The sequence below is a fragment of the Antennarius striatus genome, chromosome 15 (assembly GCF_040054535.1).
Source record: "Antennarius striatus isolate MH-2024 chromosome 15, ASM4005453v1, whole genome shotgun sequence".
Lineage (NCBI taxonomy): Eukaryota > Metazoa > Chordata > Actinopteri > Lophiiformes > Antennariidae > Antennarius > Antennarius striatus.
In genome coordinates this window covers 1,201,139-1,228,484 of record NC_090790.1, presented here as the reverse complement: position 1 = coordinate 1,228,484, position 27,346 = coordinate 1,201,139, and the positions used below count along the sequence as shown (strand labels likewise).

The 27,346-nt window shown below is 54.9% G+C and overlaps 2 protein-coding genes across 5 annotated transcripts in view; one reads left to right on the top strand and one right to left on the bottom strand.

The window, feature by feature from the left end:
• sptan1 (spectrin alpha, non-erythrocytic 1) overlaps positions 1 to 20,936 on the top strand; it is a 34,635-nt gene extending 13,699 nt beyond the window's left edge. The window contains exons 11-55 of one of the 3 annotated variants that reach the window (XM_068333989.1): positions 95 to 205; positions 306 to 383; positions 505 to 660; positions 729 to 933; positions 2,733 to 2,914; positions 3,043 to 3,286; positions 3,374 to 3,496; positions 3,572 to 3,789; positions 3,868 to 3,960; positions 4,035 to 4,169; positions 4,255 to 4,403; positions 4,995 to 5,193; positions 6,724 to 6,828; positions 6,913 to 6,945; positions 7,069 to 7,104; positions 7,361 to 7,408; positions 9,474 to 9,565; positions 9,649 to 9,793; positions 9,871 to 10,052; positions 10,127 to 10,226; positions 10,303 to 10,500; positions 10,573 to 10,719; positions 10,787 to 10,890; positions 10,984 to 11,146; positions 11,238 to 11,252; positions 12,189 to 12,320; positions 13,986 to 14,123; positions 14,202 to 14,306; positions 14,384 to 14,592; positions 15,057 to 15,177; positions 15,403 to 15,524; positions 15,608 to 15,740; positions 15,814 to 15,912; positions 15,992 to 16,151; positions 16,229 to 16,305; positions 17,358 to 17,567; positions 17,674 to 17,970; positions 18,056 to 18,168; positions 18,296 to 18,313; positions 19,070 to 19,124; positions 19,438 to 19,634; positions 19,706 to 19,759; positions 19,931 to 20,077; positions 20,291 to 20,438; positions 20,509 to 20,936. In XM_068333989.1, coding sequence (XP_068190090.1) covers positions 95 to 205; positions 306 to 383; positions 505 to 660; positions 729 to 933; positions 2,733 to 2,914; positions 3,043 to 3,286; positions 3,374 to 3,496; positions 3,572 to 3,789; positions 3,868 to 3,960; positions 4,035 to 4,169; positions 4,255 to 4,403; positions 4,995 to 5,193; positions 6,724 to 6,828; positions 6,913 to 6,945; positions 7,069 to 7,104; positions 7,361 to 7,408; positions 9,474 to 9,565; positions 9,649 to 9,793; positions 9,871 to 10,052; positions 10,127 to 10,226; positions 10,303 to 10,500; positions 10,573 to 10,719; positions 10,787 to 10,890; positions 10,984 to 11,146; positions 11,238 to 11,252; positions 12,189 to 12,320; positions 13,986 to 14,123; positions 14,202 to 14,306; positions 14,384 to 14,592; positions 15,057 to 15,177; positions 15,403 to 15,524; positions 15,608 to 15,740; positions 15,814 to 15,912; positions 15,992 to 16,151; positions 16,229 to 16,305; positions 17,358 to 17,567; positions 17,674 to 17,970; positions 18,056 to 18,168; positions 18,296 to 18,313; positions 19,070 to 19,124; positions 19,438 to 19,634; positions 19,706 to 19,759; positions 19,931 to 20,077; positions 20,291 to 20,438; positions 20,509 to 20,634 — 5,922 coding nt within the window. In that variant the 3' untranslated portion in view covers positions 20,635 to 20,936. The remainder of the gene's footprint in view (positions 1 to 94; positions 206 to 305; positions 384 to 504; positions 661 to 728; positions 934 to 2,732; positions 2,915 to 3,042; positions 3,287 to 3,373; positions 3,497 to 3,571; positions 3,790 to 3,867; positions 3,961 to 4,034; positions 4,170 to 4,254; positions 4,404 to 4,994; positions 5,194 to 6,723; positions 6,829 to 6,912; positions 6,946 to 7,068; positions 7,105 to 7,360; positions 7,409 to 9,473; positions 9,566 to 9,648; positions 9,794 to 9,870; positions 10,053 to 10,126; positions 10,227 to 10,302; positions 10,501 to 10,572; positions 10,720 to 10,786; positions 10,891 to 10,983; positions 11,147 to 11,237; positions 11,253 to 12,188; positions 12,321 to 13,985; positions 14,124 to 14,201; positions 14,307 to 14,383; positions 14,593 to 15,056; positions 15,178 to 15,402; positions 15,525 to 15,607; positions 15,741 to 15,813; positions 15,913 to 15,991; positions 16,152 to 16,228; positions 16,306 to 17,357; positions 17,568 to 17,673; positions 17,971 to 18,055; positions 18,169 to 18,295; positions 18,314 to 19,069; positions 19,125 to 19,437; positions 19,635 to 19,705; positions 19,760 to 19,930; positions 20,078 to 20,290; positions 20,439 to 20,508) is intronic. The other 2 variants (XM_068333991.1, XM_068333990.1) reach the window with 2 other exon arrangements.
• A 56-nt stretch (positions 20,937 to 20,992) lies between these two features.
• Positions 20,993 to 25,983, bottom strand: dync2i2 (dynein 2 intermediate chain 2). Of its 2 annotated transcripts, none has more exons than XM_068333993.1 (9): positions 25,771 to 25,983; positions 25,222 to 25,476; positions 24,178 to 24,287; positions 23,939 to 24,096; positions 23,691 to 23,800; positions 23,156 to 23,320; positions 22,599 to 22,831; positions 22,364 to 22,521; positions 20,993 to 21,237 (listed from the first exon to the last, which is right to left on the bottom strand). In XM_068333993.1, exons 1-9 carry the CDS (start codon positions 25,846 to 25,848, stop codon positions 20,999 to 21,001), a joined length of 1,506 nt encoding a protein of 501 aa, XP_068190094.1. In that variant the 5' UTR covers positions 25,849 to 25,983; the 3' UTR covers positions 20,993 to 20,998. The 2 variants fall into 2 exon arrangements, with proteins under 2 accessions (XP_068190094.1, XP_068190095.1); XM_068333994.1 differs by having other exon boundaries at positions 25,822 to 25,983.
• Positions 25,984 to 27,346: the final 1,363 nt, after the last annotated feature.

Sequence of the window (27,346 nt, the reverse complement as noted above, 5' to 3'; positions counted from 1 at the left end):
CCGTGGCAACGAGGCAAGGTGGCTGGGGCTGGAAGACGAGCTGAGGGGTGATGTTATCAGGGAGGGGGGACGTTAACCTGTGTTTGTTCTGCAGGCGTTCCTCCTCAATGAAGACCTCGGGGACTCTCTGGACAGCGTGGAGGCTCTGCTGAAGAAACACGAGGACTTTGAGAAGTCCCTCAGTGCTCAGGAGGAGAAGATCACCGTGAGTTACTCCATCACGTCACAGTAAAGATGGCTGCGTGTTCTTAGTGTGTGTCGTCACGTGTGGGCGTGAGTCTAATCTGTGTTCTGTGTGTCTTCAGGCTCTGGATGAGTTTGCTACCAAACTGATCCAGAATAACCACTACGCCAAAGAGGACGTGGCCACACGCAGAGACGCCGTGAGTCCACCTTTAGCGCCCCTCGCTCCAGATCTAACGCTCTTCAGGAGAACGTTCAGTGTTAAATGTTACAGCCTTTTGTCCAGTTCTCACTAAAGTGTCCTCTCGTGCACGTGTGTAGCTGCTGAACCGACGCAACGCCCTGCACGAGCGCGCTCAGTCGCGCCGCGCCGCTCTGGAGGACTCCTTCCACCTGCAGCAGTTCTTCAGGGACTCTGATGAGCTGAAGAGCTGGATCAACGAGAAGATGAAGACGGCCACAGACGAGGCCTACAAGGTGTGTCCCCTCAGAGGACTGTGTCCCTGTGACACACACACCACCTTTAACCCCCTCCTCCACCACAGGATCCGTCCAACCTGCAGGGTAAGGTGCAGAAGCACCAGGCCTTCGAGGCCGAGCTGTCAGCCAATCAGAGCCGAGTGGACGCCCTGCAGAAGTCTGGCCAGGAGCTGCTGGACGGGAAGCACTACGCCTCCAGGGAGGTGTCCACCCGCATGGAGGACGTCAGCTCCCTGTGGAAGAAGCTGCTGGAGGCCACCGAGATGAAAGGTGACGCAGGGGGGTGGGCCGTCTCTGCTGGGGGGGCAGTGTGAGGCTTCACCTGATGTACCAGTAACACCTGACGTACCAGTAACACCTGACGTACCAGTAACACCTGACGTACCAGTAACACCTGACGTACCAGTAACACCTGACGTACCAGTAACACCTGACGTACCAGTAACACCTGACGTACCAGTAACACCTGACGTACCAGTAACACCTGACGTACCAGTAACACCTGACGTACCAGTAACACCTGACGTACCAGTAACACCTGATGTACCAGGAACACCTGATGTACCAGTAACACCTGACGTACCAGTAACACCTGACGTACCAGTAACACCTGACGTACCAGTAACACCTGACGTACCAGTAACACCTGACGTACCAGTAACACCTGACGTACCAGTAACACCTGACGTACCAGTAACACCTGACGTACCAGTAACACCTGACGTACCAGTAACACCTGACGTACCAGTAACACCTGACGTACCAGTAAAACCTGACGTACCAGTAACACCTGACGTACCAGTAACACCTGACGTACCAGTAACACCTGACGTACCAGTAACACCTGACGTACCAGTAACTCCTGACGTACCAGTAACACCTGACGTACCAGTAACACCTGACGTACCAGTAACACCTGACGTACCAGTAACACCTGACGTACCAGTAACACCTGACGTACCAGTAACACCTGACGTACCAGTAACTCCTGACGTACCAGTAACACCTGACGTACCAGAAACACCTGACGTAATGGATCAGTGTTGTATGAACTCCAGTTCCTGCGGTCACTCATGACGTCACTAACACAACATGTAATCCAGTCCCATGATAATAAATGACTGAACACGGACTCACACAGCAGAACACACTCCAGGTAGAACAATGGGTCCCCCCTCCTAGCCTGCTGGTCCTCTATCTAAGGGGGGTGACCCTCTGTCTGGGGGGTGGCCCTCTGCCTCCCTCTGCTGGTCCTCTGTCTATGAACCACTACATCTGACCTGGATGTAGTTCTTCTGCTCTGGGACGAGTTCTCACACTAGAAGAGGGAGGAGTTACGTTTCCATCACAGAGCTCTTCCTGGGATGATGATAAATGCAATGAAACCCCGTTAGAGTAGGAACACTGCAGTCAACAGTTTGGTGCAGCAAGAGCTTCATGTGTGATGGTGTTCAGTAGAACAGATATTTATCGTTAATGGTGGTGTGGCTGTGGTCTGCAGGGTGTTTCAGGATGGAACCGTAGGATCAGACTCAGTAGAGCTGCTACTGGAAATACCTGTAGTTAGCTGGTAGCCTTTAGCCCAACAGACTCAAATCATCCTGACATCTCCCTGACGTCTCCCTGACGTCTGACTGACGTCTGACTGACGTCTCCCTGACGTCTCCATGACGTCTCCCTGACGTCTCCCTGACGTCTCCATGACGTCTCCCTGACGTCTCCCTGACGTCTCCGTGACGTCTCCGTGACGTCTCCCTGACGTCTCCCTGACGTCTGACTGACGTCTCCCTGACGTCTCCCTGACGTCTCCCTGACGTCTGACTGACGTCTCCCTGACGTCTGACTGACGTCTCCCTGACGTCTGACTGACGTCTCCCTGACGTCTCCCTGACGTCTCCCTGACGTCTCCCTGACGTCTCCCTGACGTCTCCCTGACGTCTGACTGACGTCTCCCTGACGTCTCCCTGACGTCTCCCTGACGTCTGACTGACGTCTCCCTGACGTCTGACTGACGTCTCCCTGACGTCTGACTGACGTCTGACTGACGTCTCCCTGACGTCTGTCTCCAGGCATCAAGCTGCGTGAGGCCAACCAGCAGCAGCAGTTCAACCGTAACGTGGAGGACATCGAGCTGTGGCTCTACGAGGTGGAGGGCCACCTGGCGTCAGACGACTACGGGAAAGACCTGACCAGCGTCCAGAACCTGCAGAAGAAACACGCCCTGCTGGAGGCTGATGTAGCTGCCCACCAGGTGTGTGTGTGTGTGTGTGTGTGTGTGCATCATGGGACCTAAACCAGTTACCGTTTGAACAGGTGTGGATGGAGTCAGTGCTGCTGACACACACCACAGTGGCTTTAAGTGTGCTGTGATCTCCTCAGGACCGTATCGATGGCATCACCATCCAGGCGCGTCAGTTCCAGGAGGCGGGACACTTTGACGCAGACAACATCCGTAAGAAGCAGGAGGCCCTGGTGGTCCGTTACGACGCGCTGCGGGAGCCCATGGCGGCTCGCAAGCAGAAGCTGTCCGACTCGCTGCGGCTCCAGCAGCTGTTCAGAGACGTGGAGGACGAGGAGACCTGGATCCGTGAGAAAGAGCCCATCGCTGCCTCCACCAACAGAGGTACAGAAGACCGTAGAAGGTACCGGAGATCCTCCTGTCAGCGATGGGCTTTAGTTGTTGAAGGTGTCTCTGGGCGTTTTCTCTCAGGAAAAGACCTGATTGGTGTCCAGAACCTGCTGAAGAAGCACCAGGCCCTGCAGGCGGAGATCACCGGTCACGAGCCTCGCATCAAGGCCGTCACCCAGAAGGGAGAGACCATGGTGGAGGAGGGTGAGCACCTCGGTCCTGGCACCACTTCTGTGAGAGTCCAGATGTCTGTTCTGTCTGACACCTTCCTGCTCCCAGGACACTTTGCTGGGGAGGACGTGAAGGCGAAGCTGGGGGACCTGCACGGGCGCTGGGACACCCTGAAGGCCAAGGCGTCCCAGAGGAGGCAGGACCTGGAGGACTCGCTGCAGGCCCAGCAGTACTTCGCAGACGCCAACGAGGCCGAGTCCTGGATGAGGGAGAAGGAGCCCATCGTGGGCAGCACCGACTACGGCAAGGACGAGGACTCTGCTGAGGTGTGTGAGCAGAGCAGAAGGTCTGGTTCCTCCCTCCGTCCTTCATGACGTGACCCACACCTCCTCCATCTCCTCCAGGCTCTGCTGAAGAAGCACGAGGCCCTGATGTCTGACCTGAGCGCCTACGGCAGCAGCATCCAGGCCCTGAAGGAGCAGGCCCAGTCCTGCAGGGTAACGTCTTCTCGTCTCTGTGGGGGGGGACACCACCATCAGACCTCTGATCAGTGACTGTGTTGACCCGACAGCAACAAGTGGCCCCCACTGACGACGAGACGGGGAAGGAGCTGGTCCTGGCTCTGTACGACTACCAGGAGAAGAGTCCCCGTGAGGTCACCATGAAGAAGGGGGACATCCTCACCCTGCTCAACAGCACCAACAAGGTGAGGACAGGCTGAATGTCAGGAGGTGACCCCCACTGACCCCTGACCTCAGCACCACTACCACCTTGCTCCTTCCTGTGTGCAGGACTGGTGGAAGGTGGAGGTGAACGACCGCCAGGGCTTCGTTCCTGCTGCCTACGTGAAGAAGCTGGACCCCACCCAGTCGTCCTCCAGGGAGAACCTGCTGGACGAACACGGCAGCATCGCCCTGCGCCAAGACCAGATAGAGAACCAGTAAGGAATACAGGAAGTGATGTCAGAATGAACGCACTAACTCTCCTTCCTACCAGAGTGGTTTGGTCCTCCTGCCGTTGGGTTTTCCAGTGCTCTACTAACCTCTAACGACCCCCCCACCTGCCTCTTCCTGTCTCTTTCCTGTCTTTAACGACCCGGTCTTGTCTCGCTGCGCGTTGACCCCCCCTCTGAGCAGGCTGGTCACCAAGGAGGCCTGCAGCGTGTCAGTGCGCATGAAGCAGGTGGAGGAGCTGTGAGTAGGAGCCAGCCCCCTTCTTCCTGTTGTGCTCGTGTTCACGTCACCAGCTGTCGTGCACCCCCTCCAGCCCCCACTGCCCCCATGTTGTGAAGCTGAGCTGCTTCACTCTGGTCTTCTATTCAGTACTGGGATAGAAGCACGTCTGTAGACCTTCATCCTGCTCATCCTCCTCATCCCGTCGTCTGGATGTTCAGTCTCTGTCATACCATTGGCTGTTGGCTTCCTCCACACTTCCTGTTTGACAAATGATTAGAAGAACGGACTTAAGTCTTATTTAGGGGTTTATCTCCTTGACCAAACATTGAATAGATCTTGTGGGGGGGTTCGTCTAGGTACGGCACTCTGTTGGAGGTGGGAGAGAAGCGCAAAGACATGTTAGAGAAGAGCTGCAAGAAGTTCATGTTGTTCCGCGAGGCCAACGAGCTCCAGCAGTGGATCAACGAGAAGGAGGGGGCCCTCACCAACGAGGAGGTGGGCTCCGACCTGGAGCAGGTGGAGGTCCTGCAGAAGAAGTTTGATGACTTCCAGAAGGTAGGGCCAACACCAGCCCCCAGACGTCCAACCACGTCACTGGTTTTGTCCCTAGACCTGTGTGTGTGTCTGTGTGTGTGTGTGTGTGTGTGTGTGTGTCTGTCTGTGTGTGTGTGTGTGTGTGTGTCTGTGTGTGTGTCTGTGTGTGTCTGTCTGTGTGTGTGTGTGTGTGTGTGTGTGTGTGTGTGTGTGTGTGTGTGTGTGTGTGTGTGTCTGTGTGTGTGTGTGTGTGTGTGTGTGTCTGTGTGTGTGTGTGTGTGTGTGTGTCTGTGTGTGTGTGTGTGTGTGTGTGTCTGTGTGTGTGTGTGTCTGTGTGTGTGTGTGTGTCTGTGTGTGTGTCTGTGTGTGTGTATGTGTGTGTCTGTGTGTGTGTGTGTGTGTCTGTGTGCGTGTCTGTGTGTGTGTGTGTGTGTGTGTGTGTGTGTGTGTGTGTGTGTGTGTGTGTGTCTGTGTGTGTGTGTGTCTGTGTGTGTGTCTGTGTGTCTGTGTGTGTGTGTGTGTGTCTGTGTGTGTGTGTGTGTGTGTCTGTGTGTGTGTCTGTGTGTGTCTGTCTGTGTGTGTGTGTCTGTGTGTGTGTGTGTGTGTGTGTGTGTGTGTGTGTGTGTGTGTGTGTGTGTGTCTCTGTGTGTGTGTCTGTGTGTGTGTCTGTGTGTGTGTCTGTGTGTGTGTGTGTGTGTGTGTGTGTGTGTGTGTGTGTGTGTGTGTGTGTGTGTCTGTGTGTGTGTCTGTGTGTGTGTGTGTGTGTGTGTGTGTGTGTGTCTGTGTGTGTGTCTGTGTGTGTGTGTCTGTGTGTGTGTGTGTCTGTGTGTGTGTGTGTCTGTGTGTGTGTGTGTCTGTGTGTGTGTCTGTGTGTCTGTGTGTGTGTGTGTGTGTGTGTCTGTGTGTGTGTGTGTCTGTGTGTGTGTCTGTGTGTGTGTGTGTATGTGTGTGTGTCTGTGTGTGTGTATGTGTGTGTCTGTGTGTGTGTGTGTGTGTGTGTCTGTGTGTGTGTGTGTGTGTGTGTCTGTGTGTGTGTGTGTATGTGTGTGTGTCTGTGTGTGTGTATGTGTGTGTCTGTGTGTGTGTGTGTGTGTGTGTCTGTGTGCGTGTCTGTGTGTGTGTATGTGTGTGTGTGTGTGTGTGTGTCTGTGTGTGTGTGTGTGTGTCTGTGTGTGTGTGTGTCTGTGTGTGTGTGTGTCTGTGTGTGTGTGTGTCTGTGTGTGTCTGTGTGTGTGTGTGTGTGTGTGTGTCTGTGTGTGTGTCTGTGTGTGTGTGTGTGTGTGTGTGTCTGTGTGTGTCTGTGTGTGTGTGTGTCTGTGTGTGTCTGTGTGTGTGTGTGTCTGTGTGTGTGTGTGTGTCTGTGTGTGTGTGTGTGTGTCTGTCTGTGTGTGTGTGTGTGTCTGTCTGTGTGTGTGTGTGTGTGTCTGTGTGTGTGTCTGTGTCTGTGTCTGTGTCTGTCTGTGTGTGTGTGTGTGTGTGTCTGTGTCTGTGTCTGTCTGTGTGTGTGTGTGTGTCTGTGTGTGTGTGTTGATGAACTCTTGTTTGTCTCAGGACCTGAAGGCTAACGAGTCTCGTCTGAGGGACATCAATAAGGTGGCGTCTGAGCTGGAGTCTGAAGGTCTGATGGCTGAGGAGGCCCCCATGGTCCAGAGTCAGGTCAGTCCCCCCCCAGCTGTGGGCTGCAGCCCCCCTCCATGCTTTGTGTTTAATGGAGGTTGTGTGTGTGTGTGTTCTCTGCAGCAACAGGAGCTACTGGGTGCTGCTCCTGGAAAGGTACCAGTCCTCACACACACACACACACACACACACACACACACACACACACACACACACACACACACACACACGTTTCCCAGCAGATGTTCTTAGTATTGATCCCTGATTCCCCCCAAACAGGATGAAGCTGATTCCAGAACAGCGTCTCCATGGAAGGTGAGTTGTTAGCTTGATGGAGTGTAGAACACACACACCAGCAGTCAGAGTGGTTACACGGACCGGTGTGTCGGTCTGGACCTGATCCTGGAGCTGTGCACCAGAGGGTTGGGTTGGTTTGACACCAGTGGAGCCAACATGTGATGAGACTCTGGGGGGCCCCCCCTCTGCTGGTGTCTAACAGTCCTCACTGCTGGGGTGTGTGTTGTCCGTCTGTCCCCCCGTCCTCTTCATGTTCTCTCACCTGTGACTACAGAACATACGATTGGCTGTTCAAACCACGGCTAACTTTAATACCATCAAGGTAAGAGCCTCATTGGTAGCTCCTCCCCCAGCGCTGCGTCCTGCATCCTCCCCTTCCTGTTAGTGTCACATGACCCCTCTGGACCCTCGTCTCACCTGTTGTCTGCAGTGTTGTGTGACCCTGCTACCCCCCCCCCCCCAACGCCGTCTGTCCGTGACGCCGCTGTAGCATGAAGTCGTCTGTAGGTCCTCATTTCCCCGTCGTCCTCGTTTGTGATGTTCTTGATACGCATCCTGTCCTGCATCCCATCACACACACACCCATCACACACACACCCATCACACACACACCCATCACACACACACCCATCACACACACACCCATCACACACACACCCATCACACACCCATCACACACACACCCATCACACACACACCCATCACACACACACCCATCACACACCCATCACACACACCCATCACACACACACCCATCACACACCCATCACACACACCCATCACACACACACCCATCACACACCCATCACACACACACCCATCACACACCCATCACACACACCCATCACACACACACCCATCACACACCCATCACACACACCCATCACACACACACCCATCACACACACACCCATCACACACACACCCATCACACACACACCCATCACACACACACCCATCACACACACACCCATCACACACACACCCATCACACACACACCCATCACACACCCATCACACACACACCCATCACACACACCCATCACACACACCCATCACACACACACCCATCACACACACCCATCACACACACCCATCACACACACACCCATCACACACACCCATCACACACACACCCATCACACACACACCCATCACACACACACCCTTCACACACACACACACCCATCACACACCCTTCACACACACACCCATCACACACACACACAACACACACACACCCATCACACACACACAACACACACACACACACCCATCACACACACACACACACCCATCTCACACACACACACACACCCATCACACACACACACACACACACAACACACACCCATCACACACACACAACACACACCCATCACACACACACACCCATCACACACACACACCCATCACACACACACCCATCACACACACACACCCATCACACACACACAACACACACACACACACACCCATCACACACACCCATCACACACACAACACACACACACACAACACACACACACACACACCCATCACACACACACACACACCCATCACACACAAACACACACCCATCACACACACACACACCCATCACACACACATCACACACACACACACACCCATCACACACACACAACACACACCCATCACACACACACAACACACACACACAACACACACCCATCACACACACACCCAACACACACACACACCCATCACACACACACAACACACACCCATCACACACACACAACACACACCCATCACACACAACACACACCCATCACACACACACACACACACACACACACACCTTGTATCCATCATTCCAGTGACAGTGTCTCAGTGTGTCAGCGGTAGAGCGGGTCGTCCAGTAATCGGTTCGATTCCCGCTCCCCCCCAGCCAACTGGAGTGTGAGCTGACAGGGGGGGTGTCAGCTGACCTCCGGAGCACTGAGCAAGGCACCGCCCCCTTTTCTTGTTCATTTGTTTGCTCCACAAAGGGGCTGCCCGCCACTCTACCTCCCTCTGCATGTTTACAGGCCCCCTGTGTGTGTGTGTGTGTGTGTGTGTGTGTGTGTGTGTGTGTGTGTGTGTGTGTGTGTGTGTGTGTGTGTGTGTGTGCTACAGGAGCCCGTACACACTAACATGTATGCAGCATCTGATTGAAGAACTACTAACTAGAGTTTCTCTGAGCGTCCCTCTGGGGATCAGACTAGTCAACAAAGTCCATCAGGTGTGGTGTTAGAGTTGGACCTTCATGGAGATCTGTAGGTTCTCGTGGTTCCTCTGGTGAAATGCTGCGCTGCACACCTGAACACTGAGCCACACACACACCCATGAGCGTCCAGGTGAACGGTGTCGTGCGTTTCCTGCAGGAGCTGAATAACCGCTGGCGCTCCCTGCAGCAGCTGGCTGAGGACAGGAGCAACATGCTGGGCAGCGCCCACGAGGTGCAGCGCTTCCACAGGTAACGTGTCACCTGGACACAGGAGGGGGGTTCTATCACAGGTAGGTGTTTGAGCTGGTCTCAGTACCGCTGATCTTCGTCAGGGACGCTGATGAGACCAAGGAGTGGATCGAGGAGAAGAACCAGGCCCTGAACACGGACAACTACGGCCACGACCTGGCCAGCGTCCAGGCTCTGCAGCGCAAACACGAGGGCTTCGAGAGGGACCTGGCAGCGCTGGGGGACAAGGTCAGCCGGTCTGGGGCAGGAGTAGCGTCTGCCTCTGAGGGGGGGGGCTCTCTGCTCACGTCCTGCCCCCTGTCCAGGTGAACTCCCTGGGGGAGACGGCGGAGCGTCTGATCCAGTCCCACCCGGAGGCGGTGGACGACATCCAGGAGAAGTGCACCGAGCTGAACACGGCCTGGAGCAGCCTGGTGGGGCGCGCCGACCAGCGCAAGGACAAGCTGAGCAACTCCCACGACCTGCAGCGCTTCCTGTCCGACTTCAGGTGAGCTGGGGGGTCTCCGCGGTGTGGGGGGGTGCTGTAGATACGGGTGTTCAGCTCTACCCTGGTGCTCACAGGGACCTGATGTCCTGGATCACGGGCATCCGGGGGCTGGTATCCTCAGAGGAGCTGGCCAGAGACGTGACGGGGGCCGAGGCCCTCCTGGAGAGACACCAGGTACTGGATCATTCCTGGTGGGGTCCACAGGTCCTCAGAGCTCCTGCCACTCATTACGGGGGGGGGGTGTTTCCAGGAGCACCGCACAGAGATCGACGCTCGTGCAGGAACCTTCCAGGCCTTCGAGCAGCTGGGGCAGCAGCTGCTGGTGCGGGGGCACTACGCCGCCCCCGAGATCCAGCAGAAGCTGGAGGTCCTGGACCGGGAGCGCGCCGACCTGGAGAAGGCCTGGGTGCAGCGCCGCATGATGCTGGACCAGTGCCTGGAGCTGCAGGTGTGAGCCGCCGCGGTGGTGGTGGGGGGGCGGGTGTGTGTGGCCCCCGCCTGAACGCCGTGTCCCCTGCAGCTCTTCAACAGGGACTGTGAGCAGGCGGAGAACTGGATGGCGGCGCGGGAGGCCTTCCTGGCCAGCGACGACAAGGGGGACTCGCTGGACAGCGTGGAGGCGCTGATCAAGAAGCACGAGGACTTCGACAAGGCCATCAACGTGCAGGTGGGGGGGGCTCCAGCAGGGGGGGGGCGTTCCAGCGCTGCAGACGGACCATGTGTGTTCTCCACAGGAGGAGAAGATCGCTGCTCTGCAGTCCTTCGCTGACCAGCTGATCGGGGCCGACCACTACGCCAAACCAGAGATCTTCACCCGCCGCAACGAAGTCCTGGACAGGTAGTGGTGATAGTAGTGACACTGTGACCAGGGACGGATGGCAGGGGCCGCGGCCGGCACTCTGGCTGACCACCCCCCTCCTGTCGTGTCCAGGTGGCGCCGGCTGAAGGCCCAGATGATCGAGAAGCGCTCCAAGCTGGGGGAGTCCCAGACGCTGCAGCAGTTCAGCAGAGACGTGGACGAGATCGAGGCCTGGATCAGCGAGAAGCTGCAGACGGCCACCGACGAGTCCTACAAGGACCCCACCAACATCCAGGTAGGGTCCTGTGACAGGAGGACGGGGGCCGTCTGGGTGATGATTGTTAACTCTGGTGTTCACCCCTCAACTCTTCTCTTGTTTCTTGTAGCTGTCCAAGCTGCTGGTGAGTTGTAGTAGTGAGTCTGTTCACTAACAGGTGGTCTGCGTGTGTCCCCGTCCGTAGAACGTGTAGACCCATCAGCGCTGCCCACGCCAGCTTCCTGTTTTCATCCGCCTGTTTGTTCGTTTTCTCCGTTTGTGTTCTCATCAGAGGCTGTTAGCTGCTAGCTGTTAGCTGCTAGCTGTTAGCTGCTAGCTGTTAGCTGCTGGTGTGGCTTCACTTTGTTTTAATTCTCACGGGTTCACCTTCAAACGTGCTTCAGTGTCTGATCCACCAGATCAACTGGTGGGACTGACCGGCCCCCCCGGGGTCAGGGTGGGGTTCACACAGTAGTGACATCACCGGCCCCCCCGGGGTCAGGGTGGGGTTCACACAGTAGTGACATCACCGGCCCCCCCGGGGTCAGGGTGGGGTTCACACAGTAGTGACATCACCGGCCCCCCCGGGGTCAGGGTGGGGTTCACACAGTAGTGACATCACCGGCCCCCCGGGGGTCAGGGTGGGGTTCACACAGTAGTGACATCACCGGCCCCCCGGGGGTCAGGGTGGGGTTCACACAGTAGTGACATCACCGCCCCCCCGGGGTCAGTGTGACTCACCTTCACCTGACGTGTAGAAACACACACACGAAGCAGCTTTGAAGTGACTCTTCATCACGAGGTTTTTGAGTTTGTTTTGTTGCCCCGCCCCCCACACCCCCGCCCTGTGTGTGTGTGTGTGTGTGTGTGTGTGTGTGTGTGTGTCCTGTTCATGCTGTCCTCCAGTCCCAGACATAATTCATGAACTAACACTGACTGTTCGATCACACATCAGTGTCTGTGTGTCAATAATCAATACTGTCAACAATGATAATAATGACTCCTGACGTGAACACGTCCACCCAAACACGCGTGTGGTTCTCATGTTCTGTCCGTGTTCCCTCCTGTGTGTGTGTGTCAGAGTAAGCATCAGAAGCACCAGGCGTTTGAGGCGGAGCTCCACGCTAACGCAGATCGGATCCGAGGCGTCATCGACACGGGAAACGCCCTGATCCAGAGGGGCGCCTGCGCCGGCAGCGAGGACGCCGTCAAGGTAACCCATCCTGTGTGCAGCTGGAGGTCACCGCCCCCCAGCGGTCACACTCTACAGGCCCCGGTCACGTTCAGCTCAGTGCTGATTGGCTGTTGTAGAGAACAAAACATCCAGACACGTGACCTCTGCAGGTCAGCCTGGGCTCATGTCGCCAACCGCTAACTAGTCTCCAGGTTAAACTAGACAACCAATCACAGGTAATGAGTAGACTTTACTAATGTTTGGTTAATACCCGTAAGTTATAAGTTCAAAGTCAACGTCAGCTTTGTTGTGTAGTCTACCGTCTGTGGACGACAGTCCAGATGGACTACAGTCCTCTGTGACCCACGGTCAACAGGCAGGACAACAGGCAGGACAACAGGCAGGACAACAGGCAGGACAACAGGCAGGACAACAGTGGTGGAAAGTTTTTAATACAACAAAATCATACAATAAAATAATATAGTAATTTAATTTAATTTAACAACATAGGCAGTACAACACGGGCAGTACAACAGGCAGTACAACAGGCAGTACAACAGGCAGTACAACAGACAGGACAACAGGCAGGACAACAGGCAGGACAACAGGCAGGACAACAGGCAGGACAACAGGCAGGACAACAGGCAGTACAACAGGCAGTACAACAGACATGCCAACACGGGCAGTACAACAGGCAGTACGACACGGGCAGTACAACACAGGCAGTACGACAGGCAGTACGACAGGCAGTACGACAGGCAGTACGACAGGCAGTACGACAGGCAGTACAACAGGCAGTACAACACGGGCAGTACAACACAGGCAGTACAACAGGCAGTACAACACAGGCAGTACAACACAGGCAGTACAACAGGCAGTACAACACAGGCAGTACAACACAGGCAGTACAACAGGCAGTACAACACAGGCAGTACAACACAGGCAGTACAACAGGCAGTACAACACAGGCAGTACAACAGGCAGTATAACAGGCAGTATGAGACGAAACACAAGGGATGGTTAACATCTCTATACTCTCTAATCTCATAGGGGAAGTGACGTGTGACCAGTCCCTGAGTTGACGGGGGGAGGGAGAGATAAGTAGTCAGGACCTGGGGGGGCGGGGCAGTGTGAGGGTAGAGTTCAAGGCTGTGGCAGGGGGCAGAGCAGGGAGGGAGTTGAGCCTCCCGACCGCCTGGTGACAGAAACTGTCCTTGATCCTGCTGGTTCTGGTCCAGACTCTGGAGTCTCCTACCTGATGGCAGCAGGCTGAAAAGGCTGTGGGGGGGGGGGGATCACCTGCAATGCTGATGGCTCTGGGGGTGAGGGGGCTGTTATAAATGTCTGTGAGTTTACAAGCACTTCCATTTTATTTTTTAATGTCGTACAGAATAAACATCATCTTCCTCTTCTTTCTCGTTGCGGGTCACGGGGGTTGCTACGGACTACTGATATGTTCTTATCCCTATTAATTGTGCGGTAGGTTGGTGCTACGTGTGTAACGGTTTACCGGTGACTTCACCATTCTGATGTTTGTGTCAGACTGAGGTGGAGGAAAACCAGTCAACTACATGTTTACATCTCTTGTATCTTTGTGAATGGGGCGTGACCCCCAGAGCCGTGTGTGAGGCGTAGCTGTGGTGATGCTGCCTGCCCGTCTGTCAGACGTGGGTTTCCTCTTTAACCCTGACCCGCCCCCCCCAGGCCCGCCTTGGCGCTCTGGACGAGCAGTGGCAGTTCCTGGTCAACAAGTCAGCAGAGAAGAGCCAGAAGCTGAAGGAGGCCAACAAGCAGCAGAACTTCAACACGGGCATCAAGGACTTCGACTTCTGGCTGTCTGAGGTGAGGCCCCGCCCTCCTCGTGCCACTCTGGACCGCCTAGCGGTCAGGTGACGGTCTCAGTGTCTGATTGGTTCTCAGGTGGAGGCTCTGCTCGCCTCTGAGGATTATGGGAAAGATCTGGCTTCAGTCAACAACCTCCTGAAGAAACACCAGCTGCTGGAGGCGGACATCTCTGCCCACGAGGTACGCTGCTCTCCGATTGGCTCAGGTCGGACACACACACACACCCCTCTGACCTCTGACCTCCCTCCTCTGGACAGGACCGTCTGAAGGACCTGAACGGTCAGGCCGACAGCCTGATGACCAGCGACGCCTTCGACACCTCCCAGGTGAAGGACAAACGCGACGCCGTCAACGGACGCTTCGCCAAGATCAAGAGCATGGCCGCCGGGCGCCGCGCCAAGCTCAACGAGTCCCACCGCCTGCACCAGTTCTTCAGGGACCTGGACGACGAGGAGTCCTGGATCAAGTAGGTCCCTCTGGATCACATGTGTGAGGCTGACCGCTGGTGTAGCGCTCACGTCTGTTGGTGCGAGCGCTCACGTCTGCTGGTGCGAGCGCTCACGTCTGTTGGTGCGAGCGCTCACGTCTGTTGGTGCGAGCGCTCACGTCTGTTGGTGCGAGCGCTCACGTCTGTTGGTGCGAGCGCTCACGTCTGTTGGTACGAGCGCTCACGTCTGTTGGTGCGAGCGCTCACGTCTGTTGGTGCGAGCGCTCACGTCTGTTGGTGCGAGCGCTCACGTCTGTTGGTGCGAGCGCTCACGTCTGTTGGTGCGAGCGCTCACGTCTGTTGGTACGAGCGCTCACGTCTGTTGGTACGAGCGCTCACGTCTGTTGGTGCGAGCGCTCACGTCTGTTGGTGCGAGCGCTCACGTCTGCTGGTGCGAGCGCTCACGTCTGCTGGTGCGAGCGCTCACGTCTGCTGGTCCACAGGGAGAAGAAGCTGCTCGTGAGCTCGGAGGACTACGGACGTGACCTGACAGGAGTGCAGAACCTGAGGAAGAAGCACAAGAGGTTGGAAGCTGAGCTGGGAGCACACGAACCCGCCATTCAGGTCAGAGGTCATCTGAGGTGAAGTGTCACTGCAGGCAGGTCAGAGTGTAGCCAGAGGTCCGTCCAGCTACTGGAGCTCAACAAATCCAGGATAGAGTTATCAGGCTTCTCAGAACCCAACAAACACCAGCTGGTGCTCTGTTGATCCTGATGGTGTGTGTGTGTGTGTGTGTGTGTGTGTGTGTGTGTGTGTGTGTGTGTGTGTGTGTGTGTGTGTGTGTTCCAGTCGGTGCTGGACACGGGGAAGAAGCTGTCTGATGACAACACCATCGGTCAGGAGGAGATCCAGCAGCGTCTGGCCCAGTTTGTCCACCACTGGAAGGAGCTGAAGGACTTGTCTGGAGCGAGGTGAGGCTGTGTCCCATCAGCGTGTGAGCCACACACACACTGGTTATTACACGCGTGTGTGTGTGTGTGTGTGTGTGCTCCAGGGGCCAGAGGCTGGAGGAGTCTCTGGAGTACCAGCAGTTTGTGGCGAACGTGGAGGAGGAGGAGGCGTGGATCAATGAGAAGCTGAACCTGGTGGGGTCTGAGGACTATGGAGACACGCTGGCTGCTGTGCAGGTGCTGCCTCCACCCCCCCACACCTGTGTGACGTCACATGTTACTGGAGGATGACACGCGTGTGTTTCCACAGGGGCTGCTGAAGAAGCACGAGGCGTTTGAGACGGACTTCACGGTGCACCGGGACCGCGTCAGCGACGTGTGCTCCAACGGGGACGAGCTCATCAAGAAGGTGCGGTCCGTGGGGAGGGTCTCTGGTGGGCGTGACGCCCGAGCAGCAGCTTCTGAACACACGTGTGTTTGTGCGACAGAACAACCATCACGTGGACAACATCAGCGCCAAGATGGCGGCGCTGCGGGGGAAGGTGTCCGAGCTGGAGAGGGCCGCCGCCCAGAGGAAGGCCAAGCTGGACGAGAACTCGGCCTTCCTGCAGTTCAACTGGAAGGCGGACGTGGTGGAGTCGTGGATCGGTAGGAGCACCGACGTGACCCGTCTGACAGGGGTCCGACCTGGGGGGCCTCGCGTGTTCACCTTGTGTTGTGTCCAGGTGAGAAGGAGAACAGCCTGAAGACGGACGACTACGGCAGAGACCTGTCCTCTGTGCAGACTCTGCTCACCAAGCAGGTACAGCATCCTGCAACACACCTGTCCACCTCAAGGCCCGGGGGCCAAATGTGGCCCTCTACGTCATTTTATGTGGCCCAAGAGAGCAAAAGGAGTCAGTGTCTAACAATAAATAGATCAAAAGTGTGTTTTAACCAAAAACTACATTTCCCACAATGCAGTAGTTCAGCCCATCTTAACTCTGACTAAACGTAGTGAACAAAGTTGATGTCCTAACTTGTGTCTGATGTTATTTTTCTTTATTGATCGATAGTTTGATCCTTGATTGATGGAGTTCTGTGGGTTTAATAACCTGATAAATGAAAAGAATTTATGTTAGAACAGAGAAACAAACAAACATGTTTTTTCTGTCTAACTGTAATGTTTGGAACTAGAATCAGAACCAATGTAGTCAGACTGCAACATCCCGCGACACCCCTGAATTCAAAATTTTACCCTGACTGAAACAGGTGCATTCTATTTGTCATGAGGTTTCATACATGTACACCTAATAAGGTTTAAAGTTATAATGTGACCTTGACCTAGTTTGTAAAGGTCATCATCTCATCTCCATCCCCGTTGCTGCCTGAGTCACGAGCTTTGTTCCAAAGCAGTGACGTATCGTCAGCGTTCGTCCGTCTGTCCACCAAACGTCTCCACAACCGTTCAGACAGAACGAAGAACTAAAGCTCATGACTCAGGCAGCAGAGGGAGGAAGGTGAGATGATGACCCTGAGAAAACTAGGTCAAGGTCAAATTTCAACTTTTGTACACTCAGGAACCGGATATGATAGAAAGATGAGGGGGAAGGCCAGCGTGAGTAAGACCATAGATCAAAGCTAGTGATTTGATCAATGATAGTAGGTCAGAGCACTAGCTTTGATCTTTGACCTATGACAGTAGGTCAGGGTAACATTTGAATTCAGGGGTATCGCAGGATGTTAGTTTGTGTACTCCTGGCCCTTTGATCACACGTGATGCTAATGTGGCCCTCAGTGAAGTTTGGCCCTCCTGTCTCCATCCTCTCTGGACTGCTCTGTCTCCGTTCCTCACGTCTTCTCGTCTGTCTGCAGGAGACGTTTGACGCTGGTCTCCAGGCCTTCCAGCAGGAGGGCATCACCAACATCACCGCTCTGAAGGACCAGCTCCTGGCAGCCAAGCACGTCCAATCAAAAGCCATCGAGGCTCGGCACGCCGCCCTGATCAAGCGCTGGAATCAGCTGCTGTCCAACTCTGCAGCACGCAAGAAGAAGCTTCTGGAGGCTCAAGAGCACTTCAGAAAGGTGGGTTGTGAACCACACACACTCAGGTGAAGGTGGACCTCCCTCCGTCTCTACGGTAACGGCTCATGTCTGCTTTAACCACCGTATCTACTCTCCACGTCTCCAGGTGGAGGACTTGTTCTTGACCTTTGCCAAGAAGGCGTCGGCCTTCAACAGCTGGTTTGAGAACGCAGAGGAGGACCTGACGGACCCGGTCAGGTGCAACTCCCTGGAGGAGATCCGGGCGCTGCGTGAAGCCCACGAGGCCTTCAGGTCCTCGCTGAGCTCCGCTCAGGCCGACTTCAACCAGCTGGCTGAGCTGGACCAGCAGATCAAGAGCTACCAGGTGGCCTCCAACCCCTACACCTGGTTCACCATGGAGGCCCTGGAGGAGACCTGGAGGAACCTGCAGAAGATCATCAAGGTGTCAGACCCGGACAGCCTCCAGTGAGTGTTTCCATCGTCTGGAGGCGTGGCTGAACATCTGCTGTGTCTGTCACCGTGAGCAGGAGCGAGAGCTGGAGCTGCAGAAGGAGCAGAGGAGGCAGGAGGAGAACGACAAGCTGCGTCAGGAGTTCGCCCAGCACGCCAACGCCTTCCACCAGTGGCTGCAGGAGACCAGGTGGGACGAGAACCTCTGACCCCTGGAGGGCTGAGTCATGTAGCTTCATGCTAATCTGTTGTCTCTCTGTCTCCACCGCTCCTCCTGTCTGGGCTGCTCCTCGCCTGTGGACTCCTGTGCTCCTCAGGACGTACCTTCTGGATGGGTTAATATCTCTGTTTCTTGAGCGTGTCTGATCAGTGTGTTGGTGTGTGAGCTGAGGAGGATGAGACTGATGAAGAGCTCTCCTGGTGGCTGTTCAGCTCCTCTGCTCCCTCAGCAGCACCGAGCTGCTGAGGATCTTTCTGGAAGCTCCACGTCTTCCTTTCCCTGTGTGGTAGAGTAGGGCTGACCTGTGACCCCACACCCCCCTGCTGGGGCCTTCAGTCCCCTCCTGCTGTGATAACATTCACAACATCTGAGTCTACTAGAAGGCCCATGAATGGTAATACCATTGATGGTCTCAGCCAATCAGACGTGATCACTGGAAGACCACCAACAAGTTCAAACTGGTTTCAACTTGTTGGTGGAGCTCCCATCCGCTCTGTCCTCAAGCTGGAGACGTGTTCCTGGGTTTGGTCATACCTGACCTTCCATTCTGGGGTCACAGACAGGCACCTCCCCAGGAGGAGCAGCTGGAGGTCTGGGGGGGTTGGAGGCAGAAGAGCTGCTGGTCAGACGTAGAGTCCATGGGGCAGTCCTGAACGTTAGTGTTACCCCATCACCCTCTGGAATGGAGAGCTGACCTCCACCTCCATGAAGTTCTAACAGTCTGCTGCAGCCCCCCCCGTGTGGTTTGGAACCAGGGTGGTGTGTGTGTGTGTGTGTGTGTGTGTGTGTGTGTGTGTGTGTGTGTGTGTGTGTGTGTGTGTGGTGCATTGGGTTAACATCCTGTGCTTCCTAACTGGTGTGTTGGTGTCAGGTCGTGCATGGTGGAAGAGTCTGGAACCCTGGAGTCTCAGCTGGAGGCCACCAAGGTGAGTGTAGTCACACCTGTTAGCTCTGCTCAGGTAGTCACACCTGTTAGCTCTGCTCAGGTAGTCACACCTGTTAGCTCTGCTCAGGTAGTCACACCTGTTAGCTCTGCTCAGGTAGTCACACCTGTTAGCTCTGCTCAGGTAGTCACACCTGTTAGCTGTGGTCAGGTAGTCACACCTGTTAGCTCTGCTCAGTTAGTCACACCTGTTAGCTCTGCTCAGGTAGTCACACCTGTTAGCTCTGCTCAGGTAGTCACACCTGTTGGCTGTGGTCAGCCAGCTCCTGAGCGGCGTGTGTTGATGTTCATGCTAGCGTAAGCACCAGGAGATCCGTGCCATGCGCAGCCAGCTGAAGAAGATCGAGGACCTGGGCGCGGCCATGGAGGAGGCGCTGATCCTGGACAACAAGTACACGGAACACAGCACCGTGGGCCTGGCTCAGCAGTGGGACCAGCTGGACCAGCTGGGCATGAGGATGCAGCACAACCTGGAGCAGCAGATCCAGGCCAGGTACCGGCCTCCACCAGCCAATGGCACGCAGGGGCGTGGCCGTTTGCTCAGGTGTCTCTGCTTTCCCTCAGGAACACCACCGGAGTGACGGAGGAGGCGCTGAAGGAGTTCAGCATGATGTTCAAGTGAGTGTTCACACGTGTTCACACGCTGGTGCTCCACTGGTGCTCCAGTGGTCCAGTGGTCACACGCTGGTGCTCCAGTGGTCACACACTGGTACACCAGTGGTCCAGTGGTCACACGCTGGTGCTCCAGTGGTCCAACGCTGGTGCTGACCTCCACTAACTGGTTTGCAGACACTTTGACAAGGAGAAGTCTGGCCGTCTGAACCACCAGGAGTTCAAGTCCTGCCTGCGCTCGCTGGGGTACGACCTGCCCATGGTGGAGGAGGGGGAGCCGGACCCTGAGTTTGAGGCCATCCTGGACACGGTGGATCCCAACAGGTGTGTCACGTGTGCAGGAGTGACTCTACTGGTTAGACCAAAGTCACCTTGAGCAGCGGGTGAGGGGTTGCTTTGGGGAGCGTTGGGTGGTTGATGTTGGTGCTGGTCCAAAGCAGGAGCGGCGCAGACATCTGGAGGAAGTGGAGTCTGGTTCCGTCCCGACTGTGTGGCTCAGTGTGTGACGCTGTGTAACTGAGGGTCATGCTTTTGCAGGGACGGTAACGTGTCGCTGCAGGAGTACATGGCGTTCATGATCAGCCGCGAGACGGAGAACGTGAAGTCCAGCGAGGAGATCGAGAGCGCCTTCAGGGCCCTGAGCACCGAGAACAAGCCCTACGTGACCAAAGAGGAGCTCTACCAGGTCAGACCTGCTCACCGCTGTCCGTCCTCCTGGGGGGGCGGTCCCGTCCTCATGGACTCTTCTCTTGCAGAACCTGACCAAGGAGCAGGCGGACTACTGCCTGTCCCACATGAAGCCCTACCTGGACAGCAAGGGCCGCGAGCTGCCGTCGGCGTTCGACTTTGTGGAATTCACCCGCTCGCTCTTCGTCAACTGATGCTCCGCCCTCCAGTGACCAACCGGGAGGCGTCCCCCCCCCCCACGCTTCTGCTCCAACACACGGCTGAAACCGCATGACCAGAACCCCTCACTGATAACGAGCCGTACTATTTATCTACCGCTAACGATAGCGTAGTGGAGCCGTCACCTCTGAATGTGATTGTTAGCCGTGTTAGCCGTGTTAGCTGTGTTAGCTCTTTAGCTCGTGCTTTAATGACTTTAACATGCTGGTATTGTTAACGCTGTAACACCTTCACCACTGCAGTGTGCTTTAATAAACGCTACTGGTTACAACTGGAAGTCCAGCTTCAGGTTTTTTGTTGAAATAAATGAGGCAGCCGTCGGCCCCCCCTCTGCTGGTGTCATCCTGCCACCTGATTGGCTATCTGCTCCAGCTGGCTGCGTTCTCTGGGGCTCTGCTCCGTTAGCTCGCTGCTCAGCTGCCACACGCTGACGGTCCCGTCGGTCGACCCCACCGCCAGCAGGTGGGGGTTGTGGTCGTTGAAGGCCAAACAGGCTGCAGCTCCACCCGCTGCCCCCTGCTGGACGGAGGCCGCCGGCCTCAGGCTCCGGTGGCTCAGGTCAAACATCTGGACCCCCCCTTGGAGACAAGAACAGGGTGTCCAATCAGAAGCATCCTCATTGTGTTTGAACTTCACCTCCCCCAGCAAACATTCACGCGGATGCACGTTTGATTAGCAGCGTCGTTACCGGGGGTCACGCCAGGAGAACACCTGTGAGAGAAGTTAACCTGTAGCTTTAGACTAGTCAGACTGAGACCTGCATGTTAACCTAGTTACTAAAAAACTTTCTTTACTGAAGACCAGACAGTCACGTACAAGTACCTCCAGATAGTAGTACCTCTAGATACATCTACCTCTAGATACATGTACCTCTAGATAGTACCTCCGGATAGTAGTACCTCTAGATACATCTACCTCTAGATACATGTACCTCTAGATACAAGTACCTCTATAGTAGTACCTCCAGATACAAGTACCTCTAGATTCTAGAGGTAAACTTTGACTTTGAAGTACCTCCAGATAGTAGTACCTCTAGATACAAGTACCTCTAGATAGTACCTCCAGATAGTAGTACCTCTACATAGTAGAACCTCCAGTTTAATCCGTTCTGTGACTGAACTTGTAAGTCAAACATTTCCCCATTTAAAATAAATCATTTTAATCCGTTCCAGCCTCATAAAAAAGATCCAAACCCCCAAATCAGGAAAAAATGTCTTGACGACAGATCCAGTCTCACCTGATGTGTCCATCTGCCCAGAACCACTCGTGTCTTCAAACACTCGTGTCTTTAAACACTCGTGTCTTCAAACACTCGTGTCTTTAAACACTCGTGTCTTCAAACACTCGTGTCTTCAAACACTCGTGTCTTCAAACACTCGTGTCTTCAAACACTCGTGTCTTTAAACACTCGTGTCTTCAAACACTCGTACGCTGAGGTTCTACTGTACCAGGAACCACCGTCGAACACAGAGTAGGTTGACTAGACGTGTTTGATTTCCGTAGGACTGACTAAACATTTGATCTCTGATCCTTCAGCGTTGACGTTTGGATCAGACTGTTGCTCCTGTTGTTAGACCTTTGGTCAGACCCATGACCCCCCAGAAGACCTGATGGAGGGTGGCCTGACAGACCCTCAGTCTGCTGTCTAATGAGGTTGTGACCCGGGACCAAGCGGGCCAGCAGACTGTTGGTTGTACGCTGTACCTTGTCCAGTGGCTGCAGCAAACACCAGCGGTCTGGTGGGGGACCACTGCACCTGGAACACGTAGGAGTCGGAGACCCGGAGCGACAGCAGCGGGTCGGCCTGCAGCAGCGTGCAGAGGTGCACCTGACCGTCGGTCCCCGCACTCACAAACAGGTTTCTGGAGACAAGAAGACGTGTTTAGCGACTGCTTTCCCCTCCGTCCCGACGGCGTCCGGAGGTGAGCTGAGGCCTGACCTGTGGAACGGGGAGCAGTGGACGGAGTGGACGGGGCCGCTCGACTGCCTGAAGGAGAAGACTGCCGGGGCCCTCGGTGTCAAGCTCTGGCCTTCAGACGGCGCTTCAGCCGGGGTCTTGGAGGAGAAGGAGCACCTGAGCAGCAGCCCCCCCTCAGAGCCCACCAGGAACACGTCTGGGTCCCAGGGAGACAGAGCCAGGGCTGTGACCCCCACCAGACTGCTGCCCTGGGCCTGTGGACAAAAACTCACCATGAAGGACACGAGACCCCCTAAAGCTAAGAAGACAAACCTTGTAGGATACATAAAATAATACAATCATTCTTTTCCACACCCGGGCGGGGTCGTCCGCCTTGACCGGTCGGGTGGAAAAGAAATACAAAGAAGAGAAGGACAGGGTCAGAGGTCAGACAGTGTCTCTACGGTTCTGGTTAGGAGAACATCTCACCGACTCCTGAATATCTGTAACAACACGACTCATTGGGTCATGAAAAGGGAAGGATGGGGGGTCATCGCTGCCCCCGACCCTGACCACTACTAGCTTCACCATGAGCTCACCTTCAAGCTGCTGCTGCTGTGGGGGACCTGCTGCCCCTTCAGGGTGAAGCTAGAGTCCAGGACCAGCCTGCCGCGGTGGGGGTCCACCGCCCACAGCAGGACCCTCCCCCCTGAACAGGCACTGAGCACCCCCAGGTCCCCCCTCTGCAAGGGCACCCAGGCAACCTGTACACACACACACACACACACACACACACACACACACACACACACACACACACACACACACACACACACACACACACACACACACACACACACACACAGACACACACACACACACACACAGACACACACACACACACACAGACACACACACACAGACACACACACACACACACACAGACACACACACACAGACACACACACACACACACACAGACACACACACACAGACACACACACACACACACACACACACACACACACACACACACACACACACACACACACACACAGACACACACACACACACACATTGTGCTGATGGGATCAGAGCAGCGTCTCAGTCTCTCTCCAGGATGCCTGGGCTCACCTGGTAAACAGGTTCTCTGTGGCTGTCGGCTGACATCCCAGTTTGAGCCAACAGGGGGTCCTGAGTCCGCCTGGTGTCCCAGACCACCACCTCCCCACTGTGAAGACCCCCTGTGAACACACACACATGTTGTGTGATGGTGGAACGTGAATGTGGTGAGATGTTGGTCCTCCAGTCTCAGACCAGCTGGGATGGGACCAGACCAGACCAGCTGGTCAGCTGACCACTCCGAGCAGACATGAACAGACCTGCGATGAGGGCGGGCAGGTGGGGGTGGCAGCACACAGCGGTGATCGCCGCGGTAACGTTGATGACCAGGTCGGCTTGTTGGGGGTCCAGCCTTCGACTCTCCAGGTTCCACAGACAAACGTGAGAACTGTGGGTGCTCCAGTCCCCGTCGTCCATCCTGGAGCCAGAAACCATTCCCCAGTTCAGGGCGTGTCCACCTGAAGACGTCTCACACCAAACACACCTGAGCTTCACATACCGGCCGTAAGCGCTCACAATCACTGAACCCGTACAGCTCCAGGACACGGCCGTCACGTGAAGACCCCTCTCCACAGCGCCGGCGTGGTGCAGACGGTGAACACACGACACCTGTGACACACAACCGTCACGCCAACAAGTCTCCTTAAGACAACGTGATGTTAACACAGCCTGAGAACAGCACCTGTACCAGTGATCAAACACACTAGTGATCATCTCTACAGATATAATTAACACACTAGTGATCATGTGATAGAATTAACATACTAGTGATCATCTGTACAGTTCTACAGATATGTTAGATAGATAGATAGATAGATAGATAGATAGATAGATAGATAGATAGATAGATAGATAGATAGATAGATAGATAGATAGATAGATAGATAGATAGATAGATAGATAGATAGATAGATAGATAGATAGATAGATAGATAGATAGATACGTTATTAATCCCAGAGGAAATTGTATATATCCAGTGCTCAGGCATTACATAACGATGAATACTGGATAATAACAGTTATTGTTAGTGGAGCATTTGGGCTCCTGGTCCCGGTCTGGATCCAGGACTAGTTGTGGATGAACGTGTTGAAGGCCTTTCCAGTCTTAGTGGTCAAACCAGCATTCATCCGTCCACACCAGCAGTGGTGTGGACACCAACCAGAGGGAACCTCTCCTGAGGAGCAGGTGGACAACACCTGGCCTGAGAACACTTCTACATGTGGACTGACGGTACGAGGCATCAAACCAACAACCTCTGCTCTACCACTGAGCCACAACTTTAAACATTCTGCATCAGGAACCTCATGGGCAGCAACCATGTGTGCTCTGAAGTGGATCCAGACCATAATAGGATTATGGTGGACTGTATTAAACCAACACATTCTGTCTAGCAGGACTGGAACCAATGCTTTTATTTTTGTACGCTAGTCTGATCCAAAGGAGATGAAGAACACTCTAGGAACACCGAACAGGTCTAGACCCAAACATTCTCCCTAACCTAGAACCTACAGAGAACCACGCCCACCCGTTGCCCATGGTTACCAGGTTGCGGTGATCTTCCCAGTTGGCCTGGAACCCGTGGAAGGCGTGGCTCCTGGTGTTCCTGAGCAGCTGCCTGATGACGTCCTCTTCCACCCGCTGCAGGAAGTCCTTCAGGCCGGGGGGGTCCAGGTGGTCTGGATTCTGCTGGAGGCCCTGCGTCTGGTCTGGGGGATCTGTCTGGGTCTGGCTGCTGCTGGTGGATCCGGTCTGGACCTGGGCGTCGGTGGGGCGTCCATCTGTGGTCTGAGAACCTCTCTGAAATGAAGAAGGGCTTGGATCACATGGTGACCGTCACCAGCACGGATCAGCACCAGGACATCACGTGTTCAGGGTCACGCCTGAAACAGGAGGTCAAAGGTCAGGCTGATTCAGAACCCCTTCAGGCCGGTCTGTTGGCGGTTCCTGTTTACATCTGATCGAACTGTTTGTTCCGAGCGGCACCCAAACGCACCACGTGTCTGAACCAGTAGCAACACAACGTTAATGACGTCACAGGACGGCTGTCGTAACGGCGGCCGGTGACGTAGGGTCTCCGCCGGTCCTACCTACCGACTCCCGCAGCGACCGTCCGCGTTCCGCCTGCAAGGACCGGAGGCTCACCGGGGCTCCGGCCGCGTCCCCGAACATGCTGCCGGTACCGGAGGGGCTGCACCGGAATACGTTCCCCGGTCCGGTCACGGCTAAACACGGAGCTCCCGACACACACAGCCCGTTACCCCGGTGACCGAGCGGCTGCTGCTCGACGGGGCTGCAGCTCTCTGCCGCCCCCACGTGGAGGGGAGGCCAAGAGGAACATCCGGTCTGCTTTGAGCAGCTCTCCAAAATAAAACAAAGTGTTTTTGAGTGAGTTTCTAAAAAAGTGTTTTATAAATCTAATACATTACTTTTATAATTCGGTTTATTTAAAAGACAAGAAACGTCTCCACGTTCTGTGGTCTTTGGTTCTGTGGTCTTTGGTTCTGTGGTCTTTGGTTCTTTGGTTCTTTGGTTCCCCAAAGAGACTTGACCTTGAAAACTCAGCTCTGCCCCCTAGTTTATGTTGATGATGTGTTTCTTACAATAACCTCGTGAACGTCATGGTGAACGGCTTCTGCTCGGCGACAGTCGCATTGTTCACATGTTTCAGTTGTTTGAAGTCTGATTTAGATGTTCATGACTTGTGAAGTCATCTTCCACGGCTACAGAATGGAACCCAAAGGAGACAAAACTGTTCACCTCCTCTCCATGAGAACCCAAGTCCTGTTGATTTCTGTTGTGGTGCATTTCACTGAGAATTATAGACAGCAAACAAAGTTAACGCTGACCTTTCTTTACCATTTTTAACTGTACTCTGCTGTATTGATGTTAGTAATAGATGTTGCCTCCATCTTCTAAACCCCTGATTGGAGTTAACGTTTGAAGTTCACACAAAAGCTCCAAATCAAACTTGTGGCCTGCTGATGAAATAATGCTCAACACAGGTCATTTGTTCTAACAAAGCTGAGCCAGCAAGTGTGGAACAACCCCTGCTTTCAGACAACTACCATCAACTCAACAAATCAGGTCTCAGAGGTGGACTCGTCCATCACCAGAGCTGAAGTCACCGAGGTGGTCACCAAACTCCTCGGTGGCAAAGCACTGGGGGTGGATGGGATTCACCCTGAGTACCTCAAGTCTCTGGATGTGGAGGGACTGTCATGGTTGACACGTCTCTAACCTCACATGGCAGTCAGGGACAGTACCTCTGGATTGGCAGACCGGGGTGGTGGTCCCTCTTTTCAAAAAGGGGGACTGGAGGGTGTGTTCCAACTATAGGGGGGTCACACTCCTCAGCCTCCCGGGGAAAGTCTATCCCAGGGTCCTGGAGAGGAGGATTAGACCGATAGTCGAACCGGATTCAGGAGGAACAATGTGGTTTTGGTCCCGGTCGTGGATCACTGGACCAGCTCTACACTCTCAATCGAGTGCTGGGGGGTTCATGGGAGTTTACCCAACCAGTCCACATGTGTTTTGTGGATCTGGAGAAGGTATTCGATCGTGTCCCTTGTGGTTTCTTGTGGGGAGTGCTTCAGGAGTATGGGGTCCGGGGCCCTTTGCTGAGGGCTATCCGGTCCCTGTATGACCGAAGCCAGAGCTTGGTTCACAT